The sequence below is a fragment of the Lissotriton vulgaris genome, chromosome 6, assembly GCF_964263255.1.
Source record: "Lissotriton vulgaris chromosome 6, aLisVul1.2, whole genome shotgun sequence".
In the NCBI taxonomy this organism is placed as follows: Eukaryota; Metazoa; Chordata; class Amphibia; order Caudata; family Salamandridae; genus Lissotriton; species Lissotriton vulgaris.
In genome coordinates, this window is record NC_141694.1 from 596,374,831 (window position 1) to 596,398,155 (window position 23,325).

The following is a 23,325-nucleotide window of genomic DNA, read 5'->3' on the forward strand; positions in this document are numbered from 1 at the left end:
AAATGGGAAGGGGCCTTACAGGTGAGAAAAGTCTGTCTTAAGTCTGTCTTAAGTCTGTCTTAAGTTTGTCTTAAGTCAAACTTAAGACAAAATCCTAACTTTACTACTACTAAATGCCTTCTGTGAATACCAAAAGTAGTAACTTGAGGATTTTGTCTTCAGTTAGTTCTGTGAATCGGCCCCCCAGTTCCACCAGACACAGAAGCCCACTAGACATAGCATGTACCCCTAGACATATATATACACCCGAACCCCATCCGCCATATGAAACATACACCTCTCAACACAAGCCTGCAGTTTTCCTTCGACATACCCTTGTGGCCCCATACACTTCTAGAAACTGCAGACACTTAAGACACCCAGTCTGCAGTCAAGCATGCACACTTGTAGCCAACACCTCCAACACACATAGCATGTACTCCCACACTTAATTCTATCACTAATACATTTACTGGTGTATATGCAGAAATATATTTATTGAAGCGCTACATAAGACAATTACATTGTAAACTAAATCAAGTACTTAATTATAAAGATGAGGTTACATTTTATACTTCCCATGGATGTCACAATATGTTTCACTGATATCACAAATATGTATGTTGAAAGTTGCCACCAAATGTTAAAGTATGTTGTGTGATTAAAACTTTTTATTCTCTTTTAGAGCTGACACAAGCAACCATGCTATAAGTCTCTGAGACAAATTATGACTTCATGGCAGTATGAAACACATGTGAAGGCCTCATTACTGACTGTGCCACCTGAGTTATCGCATGCTAATTCATGTACAAAAGATTTGGACATTATAATGTGCACATGTATGTTTCAACAATGCGTATAACATTTCTTTATTTCAGGAAACCACCTTTAACATTGCCTATACACTTTCAATGCATTAATTATCAGACATGGTTTGACTGATCCAGGCATTGTAGTTGCAGACTCTGGTGTAAACACCCGGGTAGCCCGCCAGTGCGCATCCTTTACCAAAAGAGACAACACCCTGAAGCTGTCCGTTGCACTCCAGGGGACCTCCTGAATCTCCCTACAATGAAAAAAGAAAGACTGTGTTTAAGAAATGTCATCTCTATTTGTCATGCCTAAACTGGGCTTCAGGCTAGATAGTTACATTTGGAATTTTTCATCAATGTATTAAATGTTTTTCAAAAATGCAATAACTTGTGGTATAAAATGCTCTTAAGCTTTCTTCTCTGTTTAGTTCATAATGGATTCTGGCATATCTGCAAATGTAATATTTTGTACAAGACATGTATGGCAGACATACTCAGGCACTAGCACTATAACATAGATTACATGAGGATGTGGCATAACAACCAGAGCTGGCATCTGTGGAACAGGGAAAACGGGTTCGAGTCTCGGCGTCGCCTCAACATCCTGTATATCTGGGCAAATTGCATATTCTCCCTGCGCCTACAAAAAATAATGTGTCCTTGTGTGTTGTAACTGGTGCTCATGTAAAGCACACTATATAAAATGTCAAAAAAGTTATCCCTAAAAGAAAAACTGTAATTGATCATGTTAACTTGCCCCAGCTTTATAGCTGTATAGGTTTGGGAGAAATTTTTATTACGGCGGGAATTTCGTGCCAAGCGTGATATGTAACATTCTTGAAATTCTGCCATAATGCCACATTGGGTAATTACGCGCTGTTCATGGAAAAATTTTTACAGCGAGCGGGTGAGAATGTCACAAATGGCTAGACTGTGAGAGACTGTTACTCACACCAGTTGTGTTTGTCATGCTTTTCTTTACAATGAAACGCATCCTTACATGTTAAATCAATAAAAGGACACATTTTGCACTAAAATATAGCACTAAATGGGGAAGTTTTGCGAGTCTGAAATAGCGAATCATAAGGAATCGTTATTCCAGACTCGCAAAACGGGATTCATGTAGGAATAGCAATATTTTTTGCGATTCCTACAGATTCCTTATTTGCGATTAGCTAATTGCTAATCGCAAATAAGGAATAACTCCCCATTCAATCCTATGGGGCCTAAAGGCCCATAGGAATGCATGGGGAGTCATTCCTTATTTGCGATTAGCAATTAGCTAATCGCAAATGAGATTGCGATTTTAAGGGTGCAGGGGTGTCCAAAGGACACCCTGTAACACCCCTGAAATGTCAAATTACACAGATGTTACACACACACATGTCCAAAAGACATGTGTGTGTGTAACATGCAACTTAGAAAAATGCTTTCAAAAGCATTTTTCTAAGTTTTCGCTATTTACCACGAGGTTTGACCTCGCGGTAAATAGCGGCCCGAAAGTGCGATTTCGCAATTTGAAAATGGATGATGAATTGCATTTAAGGAATCTCAAATAGAGAATCCTTAAATGTAATTCCTCGCAAATTTGCGAATTCGCTATTACCGATTTTTGCATTTGGGATGATGAATCCCAAATGCAAAAATTGCACTCGCAAAGGGCCAGATTCTGAGAATCTGGCCCTTTGCGAGCGTAATTCTCCTTCATGAATCAGGCTGAATGTCTTTTAGGTATGTGTTATGGAGTGGATATATGTGTGGTGGAGTGCAATTGTGTTGGATGGACTTAAATTGTTTGTTGTGGAATTGAGCGGCATAGAATTTGTGGTGTTGAAGCAAGTTATGTGTAGAGGGATTATCTGGCATGGTGGGCATTGGAAATATGTGGGTAGTAATTATGTGGTATTGAGTGTACTGGAATTAGTGGACTGATATTGTGTGGCAAGGAGTGTAATTATTGAGCAGCCACCAAGAATGGCCGCAGCCTAGGTTAGCTCCCGTCTTCCCGCGCTGCATTCTGCAATATCTTATGCGACCGCACCAAAACGATAGCTGTGGCGGTGTGAGACTAACCCCCCCCCTTTCCTGTGGGGTCGATACTGGCGATTATCGTGACGGCTGTGTGGAGATTAGTGCCCCTTTCTGCAAGTGACGCTGTAGCGGCTGTAATGGCGGCCTCCTGAAGCAGCGAACCAGGGCTGAGAGGTGGCGGTGAAAAACTGCTCCGGGAGTGCCTGAGGGGAGTCCAGAGGTGGCGTGAACTGCAGCGGAGGCTCGACGGCTGGAGTGTAGTGAGTGGGTCCGAGCCGTGAGTGCAACGGAGGCCTGGGAGGTCTGAGCCGGCTGGCGAGGGCTCCTAATTGAGGCTCCGGCTTGCGGCCTGCCGGAGCCACTCTGCAGAAACCGGAGGAGGTGCTGGGTCGGGAGGTGACTGTGCAAAGGCCTGGTGCCTCGGAAGCTTGAAGACGCCGTGGGGAAGAAGCAGTAAGCTGGTGAGTGCTGCCACGCAGCTGTGCGACTGAGAGTGGAGCGAGAGCTGGCAGAGGGCCTGGAGGATGACAGGTGTTGGGGTCTCACTACTCGATGCCCCGGAGGCGCGTCCAGCTAGGCCCAGGGACCATTGTAAGGTGGCTGCCATCAAATGAGAACTGGAGGCGGAAAGGCCCGACGTGCCTCTTTGACTCGAGGCAAACAGTAGTGTGGCTGCATGTGATACCTGCGGCCCGAAGCGCAGGAGAAGCAGCGCATACAGCGTCTGAAGGCGGGGTCACATTGGACAACCCGAGGAGTGTGTGATCCTTCGTGGAGGTGGCTTGTGTGATCCTTGGTGGGGGCAGGCTCTACCTGTAACAAGGGAAGTTGGCACCCCTGCTATGATGTGGATGGGGCTGTATTTGTTGGCCTGCAGAAGGGAGACCCCTATGTAACACCCTGGCAAGAATATTGACGTTGCTGTAGGAGACAAAGCAGTTGTTAGATGAGGCCTGGATTACATATGAACCCTCATTGAGACTAGTGGTGCTCTTTAGAGAGAAAGTGCCTCCCCTAAGAGGACTTTCTGGGTTATTCAGTGCCGGTACCCTGCGTATAGTGGTGATATCGGGCAGCCACTGTGGGGAGAACTAGATTTTAAGTAGGTTGCTGCTCAGTTTGCCTCATGCCCCCACGGAGATAGTGGCATACAACTGGCGGACACTCTCACATGAGCCACCTGCACCTAATTGGGAGGGGGGGCCGGGGCTGGGGGGAACAAGCTGAGGCAGATGAGAATGCCATCATACCTGGCGATGCAAATGACAAGCACGATCAGATAGTGCCTAGGGGTTTCTTCTGGCACCTGAGCTGTCTCTCTGCGGATATGGCGACGGGTGGCAGGGGTCCAAGAGTGAACGCCCAGAAACAACTGTCCAAATTTGAGTGGTCTAAAGCTGGAGAGAAGGGAGAGACACAGCAAGTGGAGAAAGATGGAGGGCCCGATACCCCTAAACGGGCCCTGGAACCGACACCGCATGACATAATGGCGGCAATTAATGGCAATTAATGGCATGCGCACCTCACTGGATGCAGTTACGGTGGAGGTCTCTCTAATCAGGTCGGACTTCAAGAAGATGGACGAAAGGGTAAAAGAACTCAAAGTAGTTACTACTGCTTTGCAAACTTACATGTCGGAGCTCCAAACGCAAGCGGTCAAATTGCAAAGGAAACAAGATTGAATGGCACAACAACTGGATGACTATGAAGGCAGCGCCGGACGTGATAACATACGCATTTTGGGAGTTCCGGAACGAATGGAGGGACCAGCGGCGGACCTCTACGTGAAAGAACTAATCACCAAGCACCTCAAACCTACGTCACTATCTAGCTATTTCTCGATTGAAAGAGTGCCTGGAGGTAAGCCCAAACCGGGGCCCCCGAGGCCTTGATAGCCCAGGTATTTAACTATGGAGACCAAGACAGTATCCTACAGACGACAGGATCAGGCCCCCTTATGAAAGTGGATAACTATGAAGCTGCCTTATTTCCAGACTTCACAGCCAAGGTCCAGGCCCAACGTCGCAGTTTTCAGGCAGTTAAGAAGGAACTTCCTGACTGGGAAGTGAAATATGCAATGCTATTTCCAGCGAGGCTGAGAGCGGAATTGGATGGTAAACGTGGTTCTTTGAATCCTCGGAGGAAGCATGGGACTGACTGGAAAGGTGGAGAAAGCCTGGCAGCCAAAGAAAAACCGTGCTGGGAGGTCTGGTCCACAGAGTGGCGACCAGGTGGAAATGCATGAGAATGGCTCGGCGGTGAGAGAAGGGTCGGATGTGGAGCAAGACTGAGACACTCATCGGACAAGTATGAAGGCTTTGCAATGCTGTGAGAAAATCAAGTGTGGTTGGAAAGAGACTGGCACCGAGTAGAATCTACTATACGTCCCTGAGGGTGGACGATTGTGACTTGGTAAAGTATTGCAGGTTGACCTGAGGGGTCCCACCCAAGACTTATGTGTTCGTAAATTGCGGATGGCGAAATTAATAAATTGTGATATGTGCACGCGGGGGTAGGGACTGACTGACCCCGTGCATTTTCAGAATGTCGGGGAGAGGGAGAGGTGCTCTGCCATGTTGGGGAGTGGGTAGTTTTAAATCCAAGGGCAGGGAGGCAGGAAGGGGGGACTGGGAGGGGGGGGTGTTTCAGGGACAGGGTGGTCTATAAATATAATGTTTTGCTATGTGATCATTCACATGTTGGTTTTGGAAGTGACAGACGTAGGTATGGAATGGTTGTTCTCATTCACGTGATGCGACATAAAGTGTCAGTCTTCATATTGACCTGTTTAGCTGTTGATGTAAGTGAGCTATGGCATGAGGGTTGACAGGGAATTAGTGCTGTCTGTCCTGTCTTGGAACGTGAATGGATTGGGTGATAAAATAAAAAAGGGTATTGTTCAACAGTATCTAAAAAGGCATTCCCCGGATCTTGTGCTGCTACAAGAAACACACCTGGTGGGTAATAAATGTAAGGCCCTTAATCAGTGGGGATATAAGCTTTTGGTTCATGCTGAGTATACCGCGGGCTCTAGGGGTATGCGTATCCTGGTTAGGAAAGGCATGCCCCTTATTGTGCACAAGACTTGGGAAAGCCTGGGGGGTCGCTTTGGGGTGGCTGAAGCCCAATGGGAGGGAACAGCTTTGAATGTTGTGTCGGTTTATTTGCCGCTGGCACTTGATAGAGTGGCATTGATGGACCTTGGTAAAGTACTGACTGAACTCCCCGCTGGTACCTTGCTGATGGGTGGGGATTATAACAAGACCATGGACGATAAGACAGATCACTACCCAAGAAGGCAGGGGGCTAGACCAAACAGATTAATGGTGGAATTCACTGCAGCACTGGAACTGTTAGATGTGGGACGGGAGTTGCAAATGACAGACTACAATTACACATACTTCTCTAGTGTGCGCAACAGTCTCTCCCAAATCGACTACTTCCTAACATATGCGGCCTCGATCAGCAGTTTTAGACACCTTCAGACGTCACTAAGAGGTATCTCAGACCACTCCCCTGTTAGGATTGAGTTCACGCACGAGGAGCGGCAGGCACGTTCCACTATAGTTATAAACCCATGGCTGTTAAAAATACCCGACATTAAAGAAGAATTATGTGTGCAAACCGGAAATTACCTGCAGGAAAATATGGGGTCAGTTGACTCGGCACAAATTGTATGGGAGGCCTACAAGGTGGTGTTGAAGGGGCATGCACTTTTGTTGAAAGCGAGATATATAGAAAAGAGATGCCAAATACTAGTTCAGCTGGAGGAGGAGTTCAGGGGATTAGAGGCAGAACAGGTGTAAAATCCCACGAGCTTTGCACAACATAGATTGAGTCAAATTATGTCAGGGAAAGCGATGGGGCCCAGTGGAACTCCCATTGAGTTCCTGAAAGTCGTGGCCTCACAGGTTGTTCCTCACCTAAAGGCGATGTACGAATAAAGCAGTGAGAGGGGGCGCCTTCCTACGGACCAGCGTATAGCTAGCATTCTGGTGATCCACAAGGATGGGAAACCCGTAGACGAATGTGGCTCGTACAGGCCCATTTCGCTGATCAATGTGGAGGTGAAGATCTTGGCGAAAGTCCTTGCCACGCGCCTCGGGACAGTGATTTCCCCCCTGGTGCACCCCAATCAATATGGGTTTATGCCGGGTAGAAGTACGCCCCTTAATCGACACCGATTACATAATGTAATGGCGCGTAGGGAATTTCTTAGAGAAGACATAGTTATATTGTCCTTTAGATGCCTCCATGACATTTGATTCTATTGAATGGCCATATTTGTTTGAGCTGCTGGCGAGGGTTAAATTTGGGCCCTACATTTATAGGATGGGTGAAATTGCTATACTCAGAAATACAAAGTCAGGGTAAAAAATTATATGTCCAAGGCCTTTACTCTGAGAAGAGGTTCCAGGCAGGGTGTCCACTGTCCCTGCTGCTGTTTTCCCTTATATTGGAACCCTGGCGGTCTGGGTCCGCCGAGATGTCATGGTGTGGGAATGCGATGGACATTGGAATGTGAAGATAGAATATCCCTGTATGCGGATGACATACTATTATATCTCGCCTCCCCGTATACAAGTCCATACATACAGTTCTTAATATTTTTATGAATTTTGGGAAATACTCGGGTTATGCAATTAACTGGAGTAAGTAGGTATTATTTGTATTGTGTGTACAGACTCCCCGGCTCCCCAAGGATTGCCTGCTGGTGGTGACAGAGAAAGGCTTTAAATATCTGCGTATCTTTGTTACCTCGGACCCAGCTCTCTTTTATAGTCGCAACTTAGCAGCCCCGTTAGCCAGATTGCGAGCAGATGTTAAACACTGGAGGTCCCTGCCCCTGTCTCTGGCTGGACGTGTGGCCCTTTTTAAAATGTTAGCGCTCCTGCGATTCTTATACGTCCTCCAGAACTGCCCACATCGAATCCCGGATGAGTACTTTATAGCGGTTGAGGGAGAGGTACGCACGCTGTTGTGGGATGTGGGGCCCCTAGAGTGGCATTTCAGAAATTAACGAAAGGATGGTATGACGGGGATAGCATTGCCAAACCTCAGACTATATTACTGAGCCTCTCAACTTGCGGCTGTGAACCATTGGAGGTATGCTTCACCGACTGACCCGGCCTATACCCTGGATGGCTATTTGGGAGCCCTCTACTCTTGCACTAAGAGACAGAGGTATTTTGGCCTGACACTACACACGGTACAGGTTTAGCATCTGGCAAACACACGATTAAGATGGGATAACGTTCTTACTAAGGCCACACCACTATGGTGCATGCAGAAACTAGGCATGCTATGCTACAAACCAGGATAGATGGGATACAATAGTAATCTCGGCAGTGAGGGACTTAGTTAAAAGGGGACCATACTTAAATTTGAGGACCTTCAAAGGATTTACCAGATGGCGTCGGGGGAGATATTCCGGTACCTGCAGATACGACATGCTCTGCAGACGGCCTTCCCGATCTGCGGGGACATACCAGACTCGTCTCCTCTGCAGGACTGCTTGCTAGATGGGCCACTTCATTCTAAAGCAATATCCCTAACATATAAAAAACTTGCAGTCTGCGTTTGGGAAGTCGGTGGGCCTGACGTCCCGACTAGGTTTGCTTAACATACGGACAGATACTGACTGACCTGACTGAAACTGAGCAGCAGCTGGTGACACTGGGATACACATTGATCAAGAGAGAACCGGCAAGGGGATGGGGGGTGTGGCACCGACCGCCATAGCGGTTTGGCTTAAAGAGCTGGAAAGATGTATGATTGCGGAGAAAGAGGTGTTCATAAACAGGGGGTGCCCGAAGAAATGGGACAAGAAATGGTTGAAATGGAATGTATATAGAGGAGATATCTGTGTGTCGCTCGTGGTGGAGTTAGAAATGCGCAGGACAGTTGACAGAGATGTACAGGCTTAACGTAAATGTGCTATTGACCTTGTTAATGTGTATCATGATGTCTGTGGACAGCTAACAATGGGCCAGATGTAGGTAAATGAGATTTACCGATTTTTAATTACCGAATTTTACCGATTCGGTAATTAAAAATCGGTAAATCTGAGGGGTGGATATGTAGGAACATCCAGATGTTCCTTTTACCGAATCGGTAAATATCTGTATTTACCGATTCGGTAAATACCGACCGGTAACGCCCCATTCATTCCTATGGGCTTTGAAGCCCATAGGAATGAATGGGGCATTACCGGTCGGTATTTACCGAATCGGTAAATACCGATTCTGACAAGGGTGCGGGGGTGTCACTTTGACACCCTCTAGCACCCCCAAAAAAGGTTCGGGGGCCATGTGGCAGGCATACCTGCCCTAAGGGCAGGTCTGCCTGTCATATGGCACAGGTGTGCATGCACACATGTGCATGCACACCAGAATCGGTATTTTACCATCAAATAGTATTTGATGGTAAAATACCGATTCTGTAATGCTTGTGGGACTCAGAAGAGTCCCACCTACATATCAATTTTACCGAATCGGAAAAAATACAGATTCGGTATTTTACAGAAATGGTAAATTTACCATTCGGTAAATTTACCGATTCTGTAAAATACAGGGCCCTACATCTCAAATTACATTTACCGGTCGGTAACGGCCGAATTTGGCCGTTACCGACCGGTAAATGCCTACCTACATCTGGCCCAACATGTGGTGAAACTATTTCCCTTGTCTGTCACAAACTTTATTCAATAAAAATATCTTTAAAAAAAGAATTGTAATTATTTGTAGCGGTGTTTTGTGTTGTGGAGTGGCATGTTGTGGAGTGGAATTGTGTGGTGTGGTGTGGAAATATTTGGTTTGGGATATAATTGAATGGAGTTGAATTGTGTGGCAAGAAACTATGTGACGTTGAGCGAAATTGTTTGAATGGAATTAAGTAGCATGGTGTTGGGTGTATTTATGTGGTTTTATGTGGCATGGAGTGGATTTACATGGGGTTTATTTATGTGGTATTAAATAGAATGTAAGTTTGTAGAGTTAAATTATGTGATAATGCGAGCAAAGCTTCTGTTGTCTATATTGTAACTTAGAACTGTGAGGTAAATAAGTACCCTGTATACACAGTTACCATTCAGTTTTATGTTGTGTTATGGATTTCAAACCTGTCCACTGTTGTGAACAGTCTATTCCAGGTGGCCTATTTTAAAAATAGAAATGAACATGGACTGAAAGAGGAAGACAGCAACTCCAGGACTGGACATTGTTGCACCACAGCAGAAAAAATTACTTTATTTCTCACTGCTGTGACATATTTGAAGTGAATAAAAGCAACCAAACCCCTGGTCCACAGCCCATTACCTGTTCAGCCTCCATATTCAAAACGCTCTTGCTATAATTGAACCGTGACAGCATCTTCTACCTAGTAACATTTATGTAAGTAGTCTTTCAACAAGTACATACCCCAGGTATTTAAAATATATTAAAGAAATGGTCAGGTTGTGTATTAGACTCCATCATTATATTACATCTACCTATGTATGACATCATATATTTAATATTTTCTTGCGAAGTAGATGATGCCGTGTTCTTGGGGGCATTGAAGTAAAAATTTCAATTCAGAGTTCCTAATGAGAGAGATTCTATATTGTCATTTCCACATGATCAGTGGGTATTTTAATCCTGCACGGTCCATTTCAGTGGCATAAACTTTTTACACCAGTGAGCATTGCAGGGTACAGCAGCTTGATCATTATAGTGGCATTAAACATATATTAAACCACCAAATACATTTCAATAAGTGGTGGATTAAGCAGAGCAATGTACCTTCCTGCCTAAACACCAGTCAGGAATGGAAACCAGCTCATGGGTGTCAGAGCCAATTGTGGCGCCTGCATTGCATGAAGTGCTCAGCAGTGAAAAAGCGGAGGTCTTTAGGCTCACATGTGTGTTTGTTCCAGCCATTTTGCATATTTCTTGTGCGGGGGAGTGCGGCAGCAAACAGGGGTAAAGAAAAACCCTCTGCAATGAGGCAATGATATTCTAGTAAAGAGCAGTGGTGGCTCCTCCACTAAGGCGGCGGAGCATCGCCCCACAGTGTAAAAAGGAAAACTAAAATATAATAAATATCATTTTAGTTTTCCTGCCCGCTAGAGTGCAGGGCAGAGTGGGCCAGGTTGTCCAGTGCAGGGGTAGGGGAGGAGTGTAAAGCACACTCTAAAATGCACATAATGGTTTGCCCGACCCAAGATGGCCAGTCAAACCATCATGCGCACTTTGCATCTTCCCCACTAGGCTGCATTACACAGCCTAATGAGGAAAAATGCAAAGCCTTCAAGCCCCCGTATGAACGCCAAACCACAGCGTTCAGACCAATCACAACCCTGCTTAATGAGGTGTTGTGATTGGACAGGGGATTCTGGGAGGCTGGGAGCTTCCTGTTGCAGTGTAGAGGAGACGGAGGAGATGTGGCAGCACCCAGCGGCACCTAGGTAAGTCAGTTTATTTTCTTACCCCCCCTCACAAACCCCCCCCCCCCCCCCCCCCCCCACACTCTGCTCACCTCACTGCACTGCTCACACTTAGTAGCGGCCGCTACTGGTGAAGAGTTAAATCCTGATACAGTGAAAAAGTGGCTTGCTGATTTAAATGCCTACCACTGGTATCAGTTATCACCTGCAGATCACAAATTCAAACCAGCTAAGTCTTCCCTCCTTTAGAGTTTGCTCAAATGAGAGCTGTTTAATTGAGCTGAAACACGTGCTTATAGGGCTTCGAAATATCGAAAATATGTCAAGAAGCACTTCACTAAAGAGGGATCTCAAACTTTGCTTCAATAAAAGTGAAGCAAAACAAATCAGTCCACAATCATGTCAAAGCAATGTTTCTGCAAGCCAGATGTTTGCTAAGTGAATTTTTTTTACTGTGCAAAACACACATTTCTTTTTTTGTCAGATAGGAGCACAATCAACACATTGTGGAGGTAGTTGCCATGAAATGTTGATGACATTCTTGGGTTTGTTCTGGTTCTATATTTGCAGCTTATTAGCACAATGACTTCTATTTAGTTACTGGAAAAGCAAACAGGCACATACTGACCTCCAGACAAAAATACGCCTCTTTGGAAAACAACACTCCTCCGAACCTTAGTACCTAAGGACAATTTTATCAGATATCTGCTATTAAAACAAGTGCTGGTTTAAGACGCATAGCAACATTGATAAAAAAACAGCTTGGCTCGGCCAGCTGCTTCTCTGGTATGTTTATTCCACTGGAAACTGGAAGATTAAGACACCCCTATCAGTGAGGCTTGGAAAGAGTTTTGGAGATACTGTAGCACTGATGATGATATCACCGATAGTGGGGAAGGAAACCTAAAAATAACCCAAGGGTAGAAGTTTCACAAACCTGATGGGATACTTAATCTTACACAGCACCCCCACTTCATGTCACTGGCGTAACTGCAGCTGATCCACAACATGAAACATGGCCCTCTTAGTGAAATGTAATGTGTTTTAACCTCAACGCAGATTCAGTGGTCTTGGAAATTATGGTAGTACACTGTGCTGTTTGCAGAACAATGCGATGGTGAGAAGGTCATTGGGTTGTTATAGCAGGAGGGTCTATGGCGATTTGTCCATCTGTGTTTTAATGTCCCTTCTTTGCTGCATCCTTCATGTCTACCTTTCTCTCTCTTCTTTCTTTCAATATTTTCTACATGCATCCTCTATGAGTGACTGGTTTATATTAACATGTCTATTGTTTTTCCCACTTTCATTGTAAGGAAATTGACATTCGCCAATGTTGTTTTACTTGTAAAGCGCACTGAAACCTTGCTTTTGTCAATGCTATATAACAAATGTGAAATAAAGTAACAAAATAATGTTATATTTTATTATAGCTTCATCCTATCTCACGTCCATCAGAACACTTTAGAACAGTGGGACTGAGTTACCAGAGTAAAGGAATTAACATAGAAACATGTATATACATTGAATATTTGCAGATACAACATTTTATTTACAAACATCGATAGAGAGGAAATATAAAAGGGAAATATGCAATTGAGAGGAGGGAGCAAGAGCCTTCACATGAAAGGCTGTTGTGAGATGGATTACACCATAGAGAATGTGAAGCCTGTCAATGGTCAGGTAGAGATTATTAGACAGGGAAAAGGGAGTGGAGCTATGTACGACTTTGTAAGTGATCCTAACTGTCTCATAAGGTGTTTGAGCTACAGAGGGAGCCATTGAAACATTATTAAGACAGGAATGATGTGATAAAATATCTTGCTTCGAGTGAAAGCTGCTGCATGTAAAACGTCCCTGAGAGGTGCAAGAGGCACTCATGGTAAACTGGTGAGATGAGATGTTCCGAAATCAAGTCTTGAAAGGACAAGATATTGGACTATAGGCTTGATATCTTGTTCTTGGATGACCAACTAATTAGTATCCAACCAAGCACTGTTCGGTCACATTCCTATACTATACAATGGGAGCATGTATTCCAGCTGTAAACTGGCCAGAATGCATGCTCCCATACAATAGGAGGTGCAGTTCATCCCTGTGCCCCCGTGGCAGAAACCGCAAGGTGCCCACCACGCGGTACAGGCAACAACACGGCGCACCATAGGTACCCCCTCAGCCTCCAACCGGAGGCAGTGCACCCAAGGGGCTCTGCTGGTGGCCCCCAAAGTCAAGGTCCGACTGCCTTTCTGTGTCGATAGGCTGGAATGGAAAGGCTGCCAAAACCCGACCTCGTAATCCCAAGGGCAGAAAGAGCCACCTTTAGGATTACTGGCTGCATTTCGCAGGCTCTCCGAAGCCGTCGGAAGCCAGTCAAAATGACAGTTCACCTCATTTATTCTCAATTGTATCCTCATTTATTCTCAATTGTATCCTCATTTATTCTCAATTGTATCCTCATTTATTCTCAATTGTATCCTCATTTATTCTCAATTGTATTTTTATGCCCTCATTTATTCTCAATTGTATTTTTATGCATTATTAAGCATGTTGTTTATAGCTGTTTTCTAAATTGTTTCATTCCGTGTAACAACATGGAACGTTAAGGGATTAAATAATCCCATTAAAAGACAGAGGGTTCTTTCGCATTTAGCAAGACTTAAAACTGATGTTGCCCTCCTTCAAGAAACTCATCTTTCTGAACCGGAGGCTTTGAAGCTTAAACGTTGTTGGGTGGGTAATATTCTTTGTTCACCTACCACTTCTAGAAGGAATGGAGTTGTTCTCTTGTTACATAAAAAGTTAAATGTTTCTTCAATAACTCATGATTGTGATATTGATGGCCGTTGGCTTATTGTTAATTTACTCATTAATAACATCCCGCTCACCCTTTTTAATGTCTACGCTCCTACTGCAATTGATAAATCCTTCTGGCCTGCTATTTCTACCAAACTGTCTTCTCTTAGGGGAGAGTATATACTCCTCGCTGGTGATTGCAACCAGATTGTGGATCCTTTCCTTGACCGACACTCAAAAGTCAAATTTACCCCCTCTAGAATGCACACGCAATTTCTCAACTCATTTAAGACTAATGCCCTTGTAGACATTTGGAGACTTTGCAACCCCGACCTTCGTGAATACAGCTTTTTCTCCCCTCCTCACCAATCCCACTCCCGTATTGATCATATTTTTCTCAGTAAACCCTTGTCCCAACACGCTATCCGCTCAGAGATTGGCTCCATTCTACTCTCAGACCATGCCCCTGTTTTTGTAGACCTAGATTTACTTCCATTTTCCCCACATTCTGGTAGATGGCGTTTTAACAATGCTTTACTTACAGACCCCACTTTTAATGCTGAATTTACTGATTTTGCCAAGGAATTTTTTCTTTTAAATCAAACTCCGGACTCTCCCTTTGTTATGGTTTGGGACTCATTTAAGGCAGCCTCTAGGGGTTTTATTATTAATTTTGTGTCACGGCGGAAAAAACTACATGCGGCCAAATCGGAGAAAATTCTAGCTGACATTAAGATTTTAGAACAGGCCTATTTCACCTCTAAATCTGATTCTTCCCTTAAAGCTCTTATTGATGCAAAAATCTCTTTTAACAAATTTACAACAGATGCCGCTTCTAATATCCTCCTCAAATGTAACTCTAGATATTATGGTGGTAAAAATAAAATGGGGAAGCTCCTGGCCAACTATTTGAAGATTCGTAAAGAACGCACAAAAATTCAATCTATTAAAACCTCGTCTGGTGAATCTACATTTAAAGATAAAGAAATTCTTGCAGAATTTGCTGAATTTTATGATGCGCTTTATACTCCTGAACAAACTCCTGCTCCTGATGATCTTCTTGCTTATTTTCAATCTCTCCCGTCTCCCCCGACCTCACATGTTGATTTTCATGCTTTGGAACGCGATCTTTCCCTTTCTGAAGTTTCCCATGCCGTCTCTAAACTCCATCATGGTAAATCTCCGGGCCCTGATGGCTTTACAATTGAATTTTACAGTCACTTCGCTTCTCTTCTTCTTCCCAAACTCCTACTTTTATTTCAATCCTTCTCCGACACCGGCTCTTCTAGCGGTTCCTTCCAACAAGCTTTAATTTGCTTAATTCCAAAGGATGATAAAGACCATTCCCTTTGTAAAAATTATAGACCAATCTCTTTGGTTAATACTGATTATAAAATTTTGGCAAAGATATTGGCCCTACGTATGGATTCCCTTCTACCGGACATCATTGGACCAGAACAATCTGGTTTTGTCAAAGGACGTCTCTCCTCAGATAATTCCCGAGTTTTTCTTAACGTACTTAGTAAATCTTCTTCACTCAATCTTCCTTTTGCAGCCATTTCCCTAGATGCGGAGAAGGCTTTCGATCGTATTGGATGGGATTTCATGTTTCAGGCTTTACGTTGGATTGGTATTCCTCCTAAATTCATTTCTGTTATCTCCTTGCTTTATTCTAATCCTCAAGCTTCTATTTTTGTTAATGGATTGTCTTCGGACTATTTCTCTCTCCACAGAGGAGTTCGACAAGGCTGCCCACTTTCTCCCTTACTTTTTATTTTAGCTTTAGAACCCTTCCTTACAAAAATTCGCTTAGATGACACTATTTCTGGCTTTCCTTTTGGTTCCCAACAAGTCAAACTCTCGGTTTATGCCGATGATATTCTTTTCTATTGCTATGACCCTGCTACTTCCATTCCCTCTTTTCTTCATCAGGTTTCTTCTTTTTCTGCAATCTCCGGCTATCGTTTAAACGCTGATAAATGTGAAATTCTACCATTAAATCCTCTTTGTCAGAAACATTTTTTCTCTTCTACAGGTTTCTCGTGGCAAACATCCAAAATTAAATACTTAGGGGTTTGGTTTGCTCCTTTGTTATCTGATACTCTCAAGTTAAACTTTGATTATGTGTATAAGAAAATGGATACGGCTATCACTCGTTGGCACCCGCTCTTTTTATCCTGGTGGGGACGCCTCAACTCTATAAAAATGATGTTATCTCCCCTTCTTCTTTACACTATTTCCATGCTCCCAATACGCATTCCTCTCTCTTCTTTTAAGAAAATTGACTCTCTATTGCTGAAATTCCTCTGGAACGGTAAACGATCCAGAATAGCCCTTACTTCCTTACGTAAAGACAAAGCTAACTCGGGAGTTCGTTTTCCTGATTTCAAATTATATCATCGCGCTTTTTCCCTGAAACAAACGATTCGCTGGTTATCATCTGATTTACCACATCATCCTCCTGTCTGGTTAAGCATGGAATCTGCTTTTATTTCCCCATTCACCTTCCGAGAATTCTTATCTTTTACTTCCTCCTCAACTCGTCTCCGCTCGCCTATTCTTTCCTACTCTCGCAATCTCCTTTTCCCCTACATCTCATCTTCTTATTTATCTCTTCTCTCTCTTCATGAACAACCGATTTGGAATAATGCTCTTCTTAAATTACGAAACCGTACCATATATTGGAAAACTTGGCACTCTCGTGGCCTTTCCTGGATTTCTCAATTAGTGTCTCAAGGTACTCCTCTTTCATTTCAACACTTGCAATCTCTTTTCTCTTTGCCCATCTCTGCCCGAACTCAATACAACACCCTTTATCCAGTCTTACTTTCTTACCTTCAAGCTCTCCCACCCTCTAACGAAATTCCGGCAGATTGCGGACCCACTTCCCTTTTACTGGACTCGACTCCTTCTGCTTCCACCTTATATAATTCTTTTCGCCTTATCAAGGATAGATCAAAATCTCGTACTGAACTTGCTTGGGAGCTGGACTTTTCTCAGACATGGCCGGTCCCTTTTTGGGACAAAATTTGGACTAAAATCCATAGGACCTCCAGGGCTGCTAATACTACCCAGACTCTATTTTTTATTTACCATAGGATTTTATTTACCCCTCGCGCTCTATCCCGTTTCTCCACAGACACTCCCTCCTCCTGTTGGTCTTGTTCATTTCCCTCTGCTGACCTCAAACATATGTTGTTTGACTGCCCTCCTATTTCCCAGTTCTGGCAGTTGGTCTGGAAGCAAATTCAAAAGATTTTTCAACTCCACACCTCCTTCTCACCTCTACTAGTTTTTCTTGGTTCCCTCTCATCAGAACTTCCCCGTCCCCCCAACCATTACCCTTTACTTGACCTCTTCCTGGCTATAGCTTTTCATATCATTACCTCTAATTGGAAACAAGCTGAGAATGTTACCTATCAATCCTGGTGGAATGCAATTTGTTTTAATCATCGTTTAGACACTAATTATGTATCTCCCATCTCCTTGGCTATTAAACGTGACCTACTTTGGCTCCCTTTGGTAACATATCTCTCTCCTACCACTTCAGTTCCTACTTCTCCTGCTCCGGACACAGTTGAAGTCCGCAAACCCCCATGACTTCCTCCGTCATTGTTTATTCCTACTAATATTTGATTATTGTTATTATTGTATTCATATATATTGTATTTTTGCCTTATGTATTCCCGCCTATATGATATGCTCACGCTTTTCATGCTTGTAATGCCTATTTTTATGAAGTTTTTACTTTAATGTTTACTTCTACCACCTGCTTATTGTAAGTCTTCTCTTTCCTTCCCCTTCCCTTCCTTTTCCCTTTATTTCTCAATAAATCAAACTTAAAAAAAAAAATGACAGTTCGGATTTCTTTACGGCTGCCTCCTTTGTAATGAGGCGATCAGAAAGAAAATCGACCGGCAAATTACAATGCCATCGGAAAGGCACCGACTGTCGGTCAGAGCCTTTTCGGACCGCATTGTAATTGGCCTCTTAGCCTTTTGTCAAAAGTGAAGCCCAATGATAATGTACTACCAGTGATAACAGGATCCTGGGATCCTGACACTGGTTACTACACATCCCACACACAGACACTGAATCATAGGCACCATGTCACGCTTCAGGTCTGGACACAGCATTAGCCTGAGAAGATACAGCATCTAGCAGACATGAACTCAGCGGTGAATATTGAATATTGAGTGGTGCAGCAGGCTTTCCAGCAGCACCTGTGCTTGTGTATAGTCCTCACTACCCTTCAGCTTTGTGTTCTGTATTATATGAACACTTATCACAATTTAGAAAAGTGCTGGGTATTATCTCACATTACTAGGAACTAATATTCGGGAGCTCACACTGCAAAGCATAGCTTGAGGATAATCTCACCATCAAAGCACTTGTGTTCTAATGGAAAAAGAGCTCACACTCACAGGGCCCTACTGGTTTTATCAGTGGTGTAACGGAAAATAAAGGAGCCCTCTAAAGAATATGACTAGGCCCCCCTGAGTCTCTCATATCTCTCAGTGATCTATTGACCTTGGTCTGAATGGCTCAGATGGCTTCAGAGTCTTAGGACCCTTGAGTCTACGGTATTTCACAGATAATCAGTGGGCCTCTATTCAGCCCAAGGCCAATGAATGCTTGGGGCCCCCTGAAGCGTTAGGGCTCTGTTTGTGCCAGAGGGCCTACAGGGGCCTGCTTTAAGCCCCTGGGGTTTATACTAGTAGGGTGTGGCTATTAGGGAGCACTCACAGTCAGACATTTCTGGAGAGATCACACACTGACAGTATTCTGCCGAGAGGGCGATTTCCCCGACTGCTCAGGGGGAGCTCAACATGTTTGTGCCTGCATGGACATGAGCCCACAACACCAGGGCCCAGTTGGGAGGGATCTTATACTGACAGTCCATTTGTTGTGACCTGGATATTTGCATACCTAGGTGGGAGTGTGAGGACATTCATACACATCTATATGCCTGACTGTGGGCAGGAGATTACACAAGGCATTTTCAGGTCTTTACTTTCGTGCAGTTTCACTGATCGGTCTTATCCTTGAGACAACATTTGACTTAAGTGTGTTTGGGTTTGTGTGAGTATGATTGATGCTGCCCTGATCATGTGACATCAGCTTCCTAGGCAGGTGAGGGAAGTTGCCTTAGAATATTCAGGATAGAGCATATGTTTCTTTACTGAGTGAGGCAGATTGTAGATGGTTGGGGTATCAAAAAGAAGTACAGGGTCTTTCTGTCTTCTCTAGTACTTTGAAATGGACCCTCAATCTTTAGAAGATGCCAAAATAACGTTTGCTTAAAACATCAGTACCATGAATCCCAGCTCATCTTACTGATGTAGAGACTGCTTTTACTATTGTAAATGGGCTGGGAAATAAATTGACTTTGAAGAGTCTCTCTTGTACCGAAGAAAATATGTTTTTATTCTCTATAGGTTCCATTCTGAGGTCACAGCCAAAAATGCTAAATTAAATGGGGACATTTTTGTAAATTCCTAAAGTCTAATGCTTTCTCGTTTCCAACCAGAATGCTTATAATGTGCTTGTGTTATGCACTGATCTGGAAAGTCAGCAGAGCAGGGCTTTATCGCACCTACATGTAGGAAAGTAGACAAAATTACCTTTTTGCTTCAGGAAAAATTGGTAGGTTGAGTCAATTGACAATTAGAGTTTAATATTCTATAACTTGAAACAAAAATGATTCGCTGATAGGCAACCTACATTGCCTTTGGTGTGTCTCCTTTACAATGCTTTCCCTGTTATTGTGACTCAGAAGTGATATCCTTGTCTAAATGGTATAAAATAATGGACATAGCAGAGGCAAACATGAGTGAAAATTATATCATTTTGTGTGTCCCTGAGACTGCGATTCACTGGATGATCAAAAGTACTGAGCAAAATATTTCCTACTCTCACTCCAGAGCGAGAGTTAGCCCCCTTCTCCTGTTAGTGGAGAAGTGTGGCTCAATGATTAGAGCGGCAGACCCTGATGCAGAGGTCTAGCCCGGGACCAGGGCTCAATTCCCCGCCTCGGCGGGTCTTGGGCTCAAAATTCCACGGACCTGATAATTCTCGCCTCGGTGCCTATTCCAATCATGGAGTCCCACTCTGCAACTCTGGGCAATAGCTTGCTTAATCTCCACAATGGCCCCCACAACGCTAAGGATGCCTGGCCTCCACCTTGGGGGTGCCCAGGAGTGGACGCCTCACAGGGAAAGCCAGGATGGGTTCCATAGCGGTATTCGTACAAGCGCCTTGAGACCCTTGCGGGTGAGTAGTGCGCTATACAAGTATCAATTTACATTTACATTTACATTACCACATACAATAAAATGTCCCATGTTACACCTAGTGGGCCCTATAGCGCTTAGAGGACTTATGGGGTAGAAAGGGGCATTAGTCCTCATGAGAAGCCGTAACATGAAATCTGTGTGCAAGTAAATCTCTGACTGTTGTGAGGGTTTTTCTTGCTCTCAAATAAGGTATTCTTGTTGCTATAATGTAAGGTGTATTATTAAAAAGCTAATTGCTACACAGGGACCTTGTCAAATAAAACTGTAAATCATGATGTTATAAAGACTGAACTTGTTCAGTTGGGGTTACCAGATACCTCCATGCACACTGGACAACTTGCTTTAATGTTGGCAATTATTTTAGAAACCATCATCATTCAGTATCATAATCCAATGTTATGATTGGCTAAAAAGAAATAAGATTAATAAAATATAGCCTGTTGCTTGAGCATTGTTTACAGGGACATGGATCCACCCAGGAACTAAACTGCATGGTACGGAATAAAATGTATCTGTCTACTGTTTGTCGCACTCTTTCAGCACCCTACTGCCATGTTTGCAGGTGGCTCTAGGGCAGTGTGACCGGTGTGACCTCACCGGGTGCTAACTTCAGGTGGGGTGTTGCGTTTGAAGTATATTATAATTTTAAAAGCACCTGCTGCCGTATTCCTGGCCTCCTGCAATTTTCAGGCAAGAATAAAAATGTCAGGATAACTCCAGTGATTACTGTTCTTCCTAGAGAGAGATCAGAGATTTGTCTAGTTGAAGTTTTGACTCATGGTAAGGTAGCGCAGAGGGTTAATATGCCTGCTGGAAAGAACATGTACCATTCAGATCACATAGTGCATATATTGTAAATAGATCAGTGGGTTACAGCTGTTGCCTGCGTGATCCTTTGTTACTTGTAGTTTATAAGTTAGTTATAATTCTAACATAGAACAGTGAGCTATTAACTGTCATCAAAGAGCTGCATGCAAACAGCAAGGAAGGGAATAGAGCGTTATGATTTTTTTCCCCGGTCCCAAATTCTTACCTTGTGCTTCTCCAGCCCAAGCACTCTTAAACTATGCTGCCTAGCAGTATGGATACACTTGTAGTTCTCTGCCCTATGTCACATTTACTTAACACTGATTTTACACACCTCTGATTGATTGTCTTTGTGTAGACTGTGTGATGTAAAGTGCTCTCACACCCTACGAACGCTATGAGTGGCGCTATGAAACTAATTAAATGCACCTGAGAGAGAGAGGTTCTGGAGACATGAGGGGCCCTGTTAAAGGGTGGTGGTGAGGGAACCGTGCCGGAGATGGTCATTGGGGGGCACCAACAAACATTGTTGCTCTGGTCGCCACCAGCACTAAAGCCAGCCCTGGGCATGTTCACGCCCAGGCAAATACATACAGAATTCCGATTCCAAAAGAAGTTTGAAAATAAAATGTGAGACTTTCCCTAATGAAAGCAGAATCAATTACATTTTAGGATTTCTTAATCTGCCTTAACACATTCCAAGCTTAAAATCAGCAATGTAAAATATCACAAAACATGTTTTTCATCCGAACTGTGACATTTTGATCCCCATTCTTAAATTAACCAGCTAGCCCATCTAATAAAAAGACCACTGCTGATAACAGCTTATGTCTGGGCAGTTGATGCTGCTCTCATTCCATCTGTAGGAAATAACTTTAAAAATTGAAATTCCGACTTGCCTAATAAATCAAGTTTGTACTTTAAAAAAACGACATGTAGACATTTGGTGCAGAAAATGAAAACACAGAGGCTTCAAAGGAGAAAGTATCTAGTTAATCATGCTCTTTTCAAATGTCAAAACAGGGCCAAGTATAATTCATAGTTAATACTAGATTAGGGTTCGTTTTAATTATAGAATGTGTTTTCTGAACGTATGCGAATTATTAAACATGTGTGCAGTAGTAGTGTATAGTTTCTATTAAATTAACTCAACATTTGAAAAAATTGCACAAGAGCAGTGGCTGCTGAATAGAATTTATAGTTTGCATCTTGCCTCGAAGAAGCTTCATTTGAACTTGTAGATAACACCAGATCGATATGGTTTTAGTTGCTTGTAAAATGTTATTTTAAACAAGCACACTATTCATGAACTGACTTAAATACTTTTTTTTACTGTAAGAATATACTGCAAACTCCTTTCAAAATGCAGTGCCACACTATGCTCTGATGTTTTCTGTTATAATTTTCTCTCGCAGATGATGCAATGTGTTTAGTTAGAACAACACCTTTCTCTATAAGAAGGTTAGGAAATTAAATCATTTTAAATAAGTTTCACATGTGGAGTGAGGACAAAGAGATAGCCAAAGCCTGATGAAGTGTGTGTGGATAGGAAGAAGCTGAAGGGCATATACCTTCCAGAGAATGCTGGATTTCAATTGGAAAGACCAGACCACATGTTTTGTAACATTCTACCATTTATGAACAAGTTCCTAGTTTGGGAGTTGTTGCACTGGAGGGGAGAAGACTGCCTTAGATGAGACAAGAACGAACAGAACTAGAGGGGGGACTGACTTGCAGACCCGAGATTGAGAGAGATGGAAAAGGGATTTAGTGCAGACTTTGATTCAGACGTGAGAAGGGGAGAAGAGGGATTCCTTTAGATCAAGAACAGTTTCAGCTGGAGTGGGTGGAGGCAGAGCAGAACGACAAGCTGTGTGTCTTTTTGACATTTATTAAAATCCCAAGCTTTATATTTTGACTAATTGGCTTTACCAAGACTTATTTACTCTATACTTTTTCTCTTTATCGGAAACTTTGCAATTATTAAATATTGATATATTAGCTTCATGCTAATTTCACTCTTGCCTTTATTTTTGAACTTTTAATGGGTTCTGACTGACATCATTTGTGTCTAATTCTTAGAATAGGGATTCTTTCCTTAATGGAATGTGCTGTATATTCATTATAATATGATCTGAATTATTGTATGTTTCTACTATCAATTCAGTAACCTGATTGATATTTG

At 43.2% G+C, this 23,325-nt stretch overlaps 1 protein-coding gene across 1 annotated transcript in view; it reads right to left on the minus strand.

Annotated features, from left to right (window-relative positions):
• Nucleotides 1-431: 431 nt before the first annotated feature.
• LOC147707764 (trypsin I-P38-like) overlaps nt 432-23,325 on the minus strand; it is an 89,711-nt gene continuing 66,817 nt past the window's right edge. Inside the window, exon 5 of the mRNA XM_086926617.1 lies at nt 432-1,045. Within this exon, the coding sequence (XP_086782743.1) occupies nt 896-1,045 (150 nt within the window). The 3' untranslated portion in view covers nt 432-895. The remainder of the gene's footprint in view (nt 1,046-23,325) is intronic.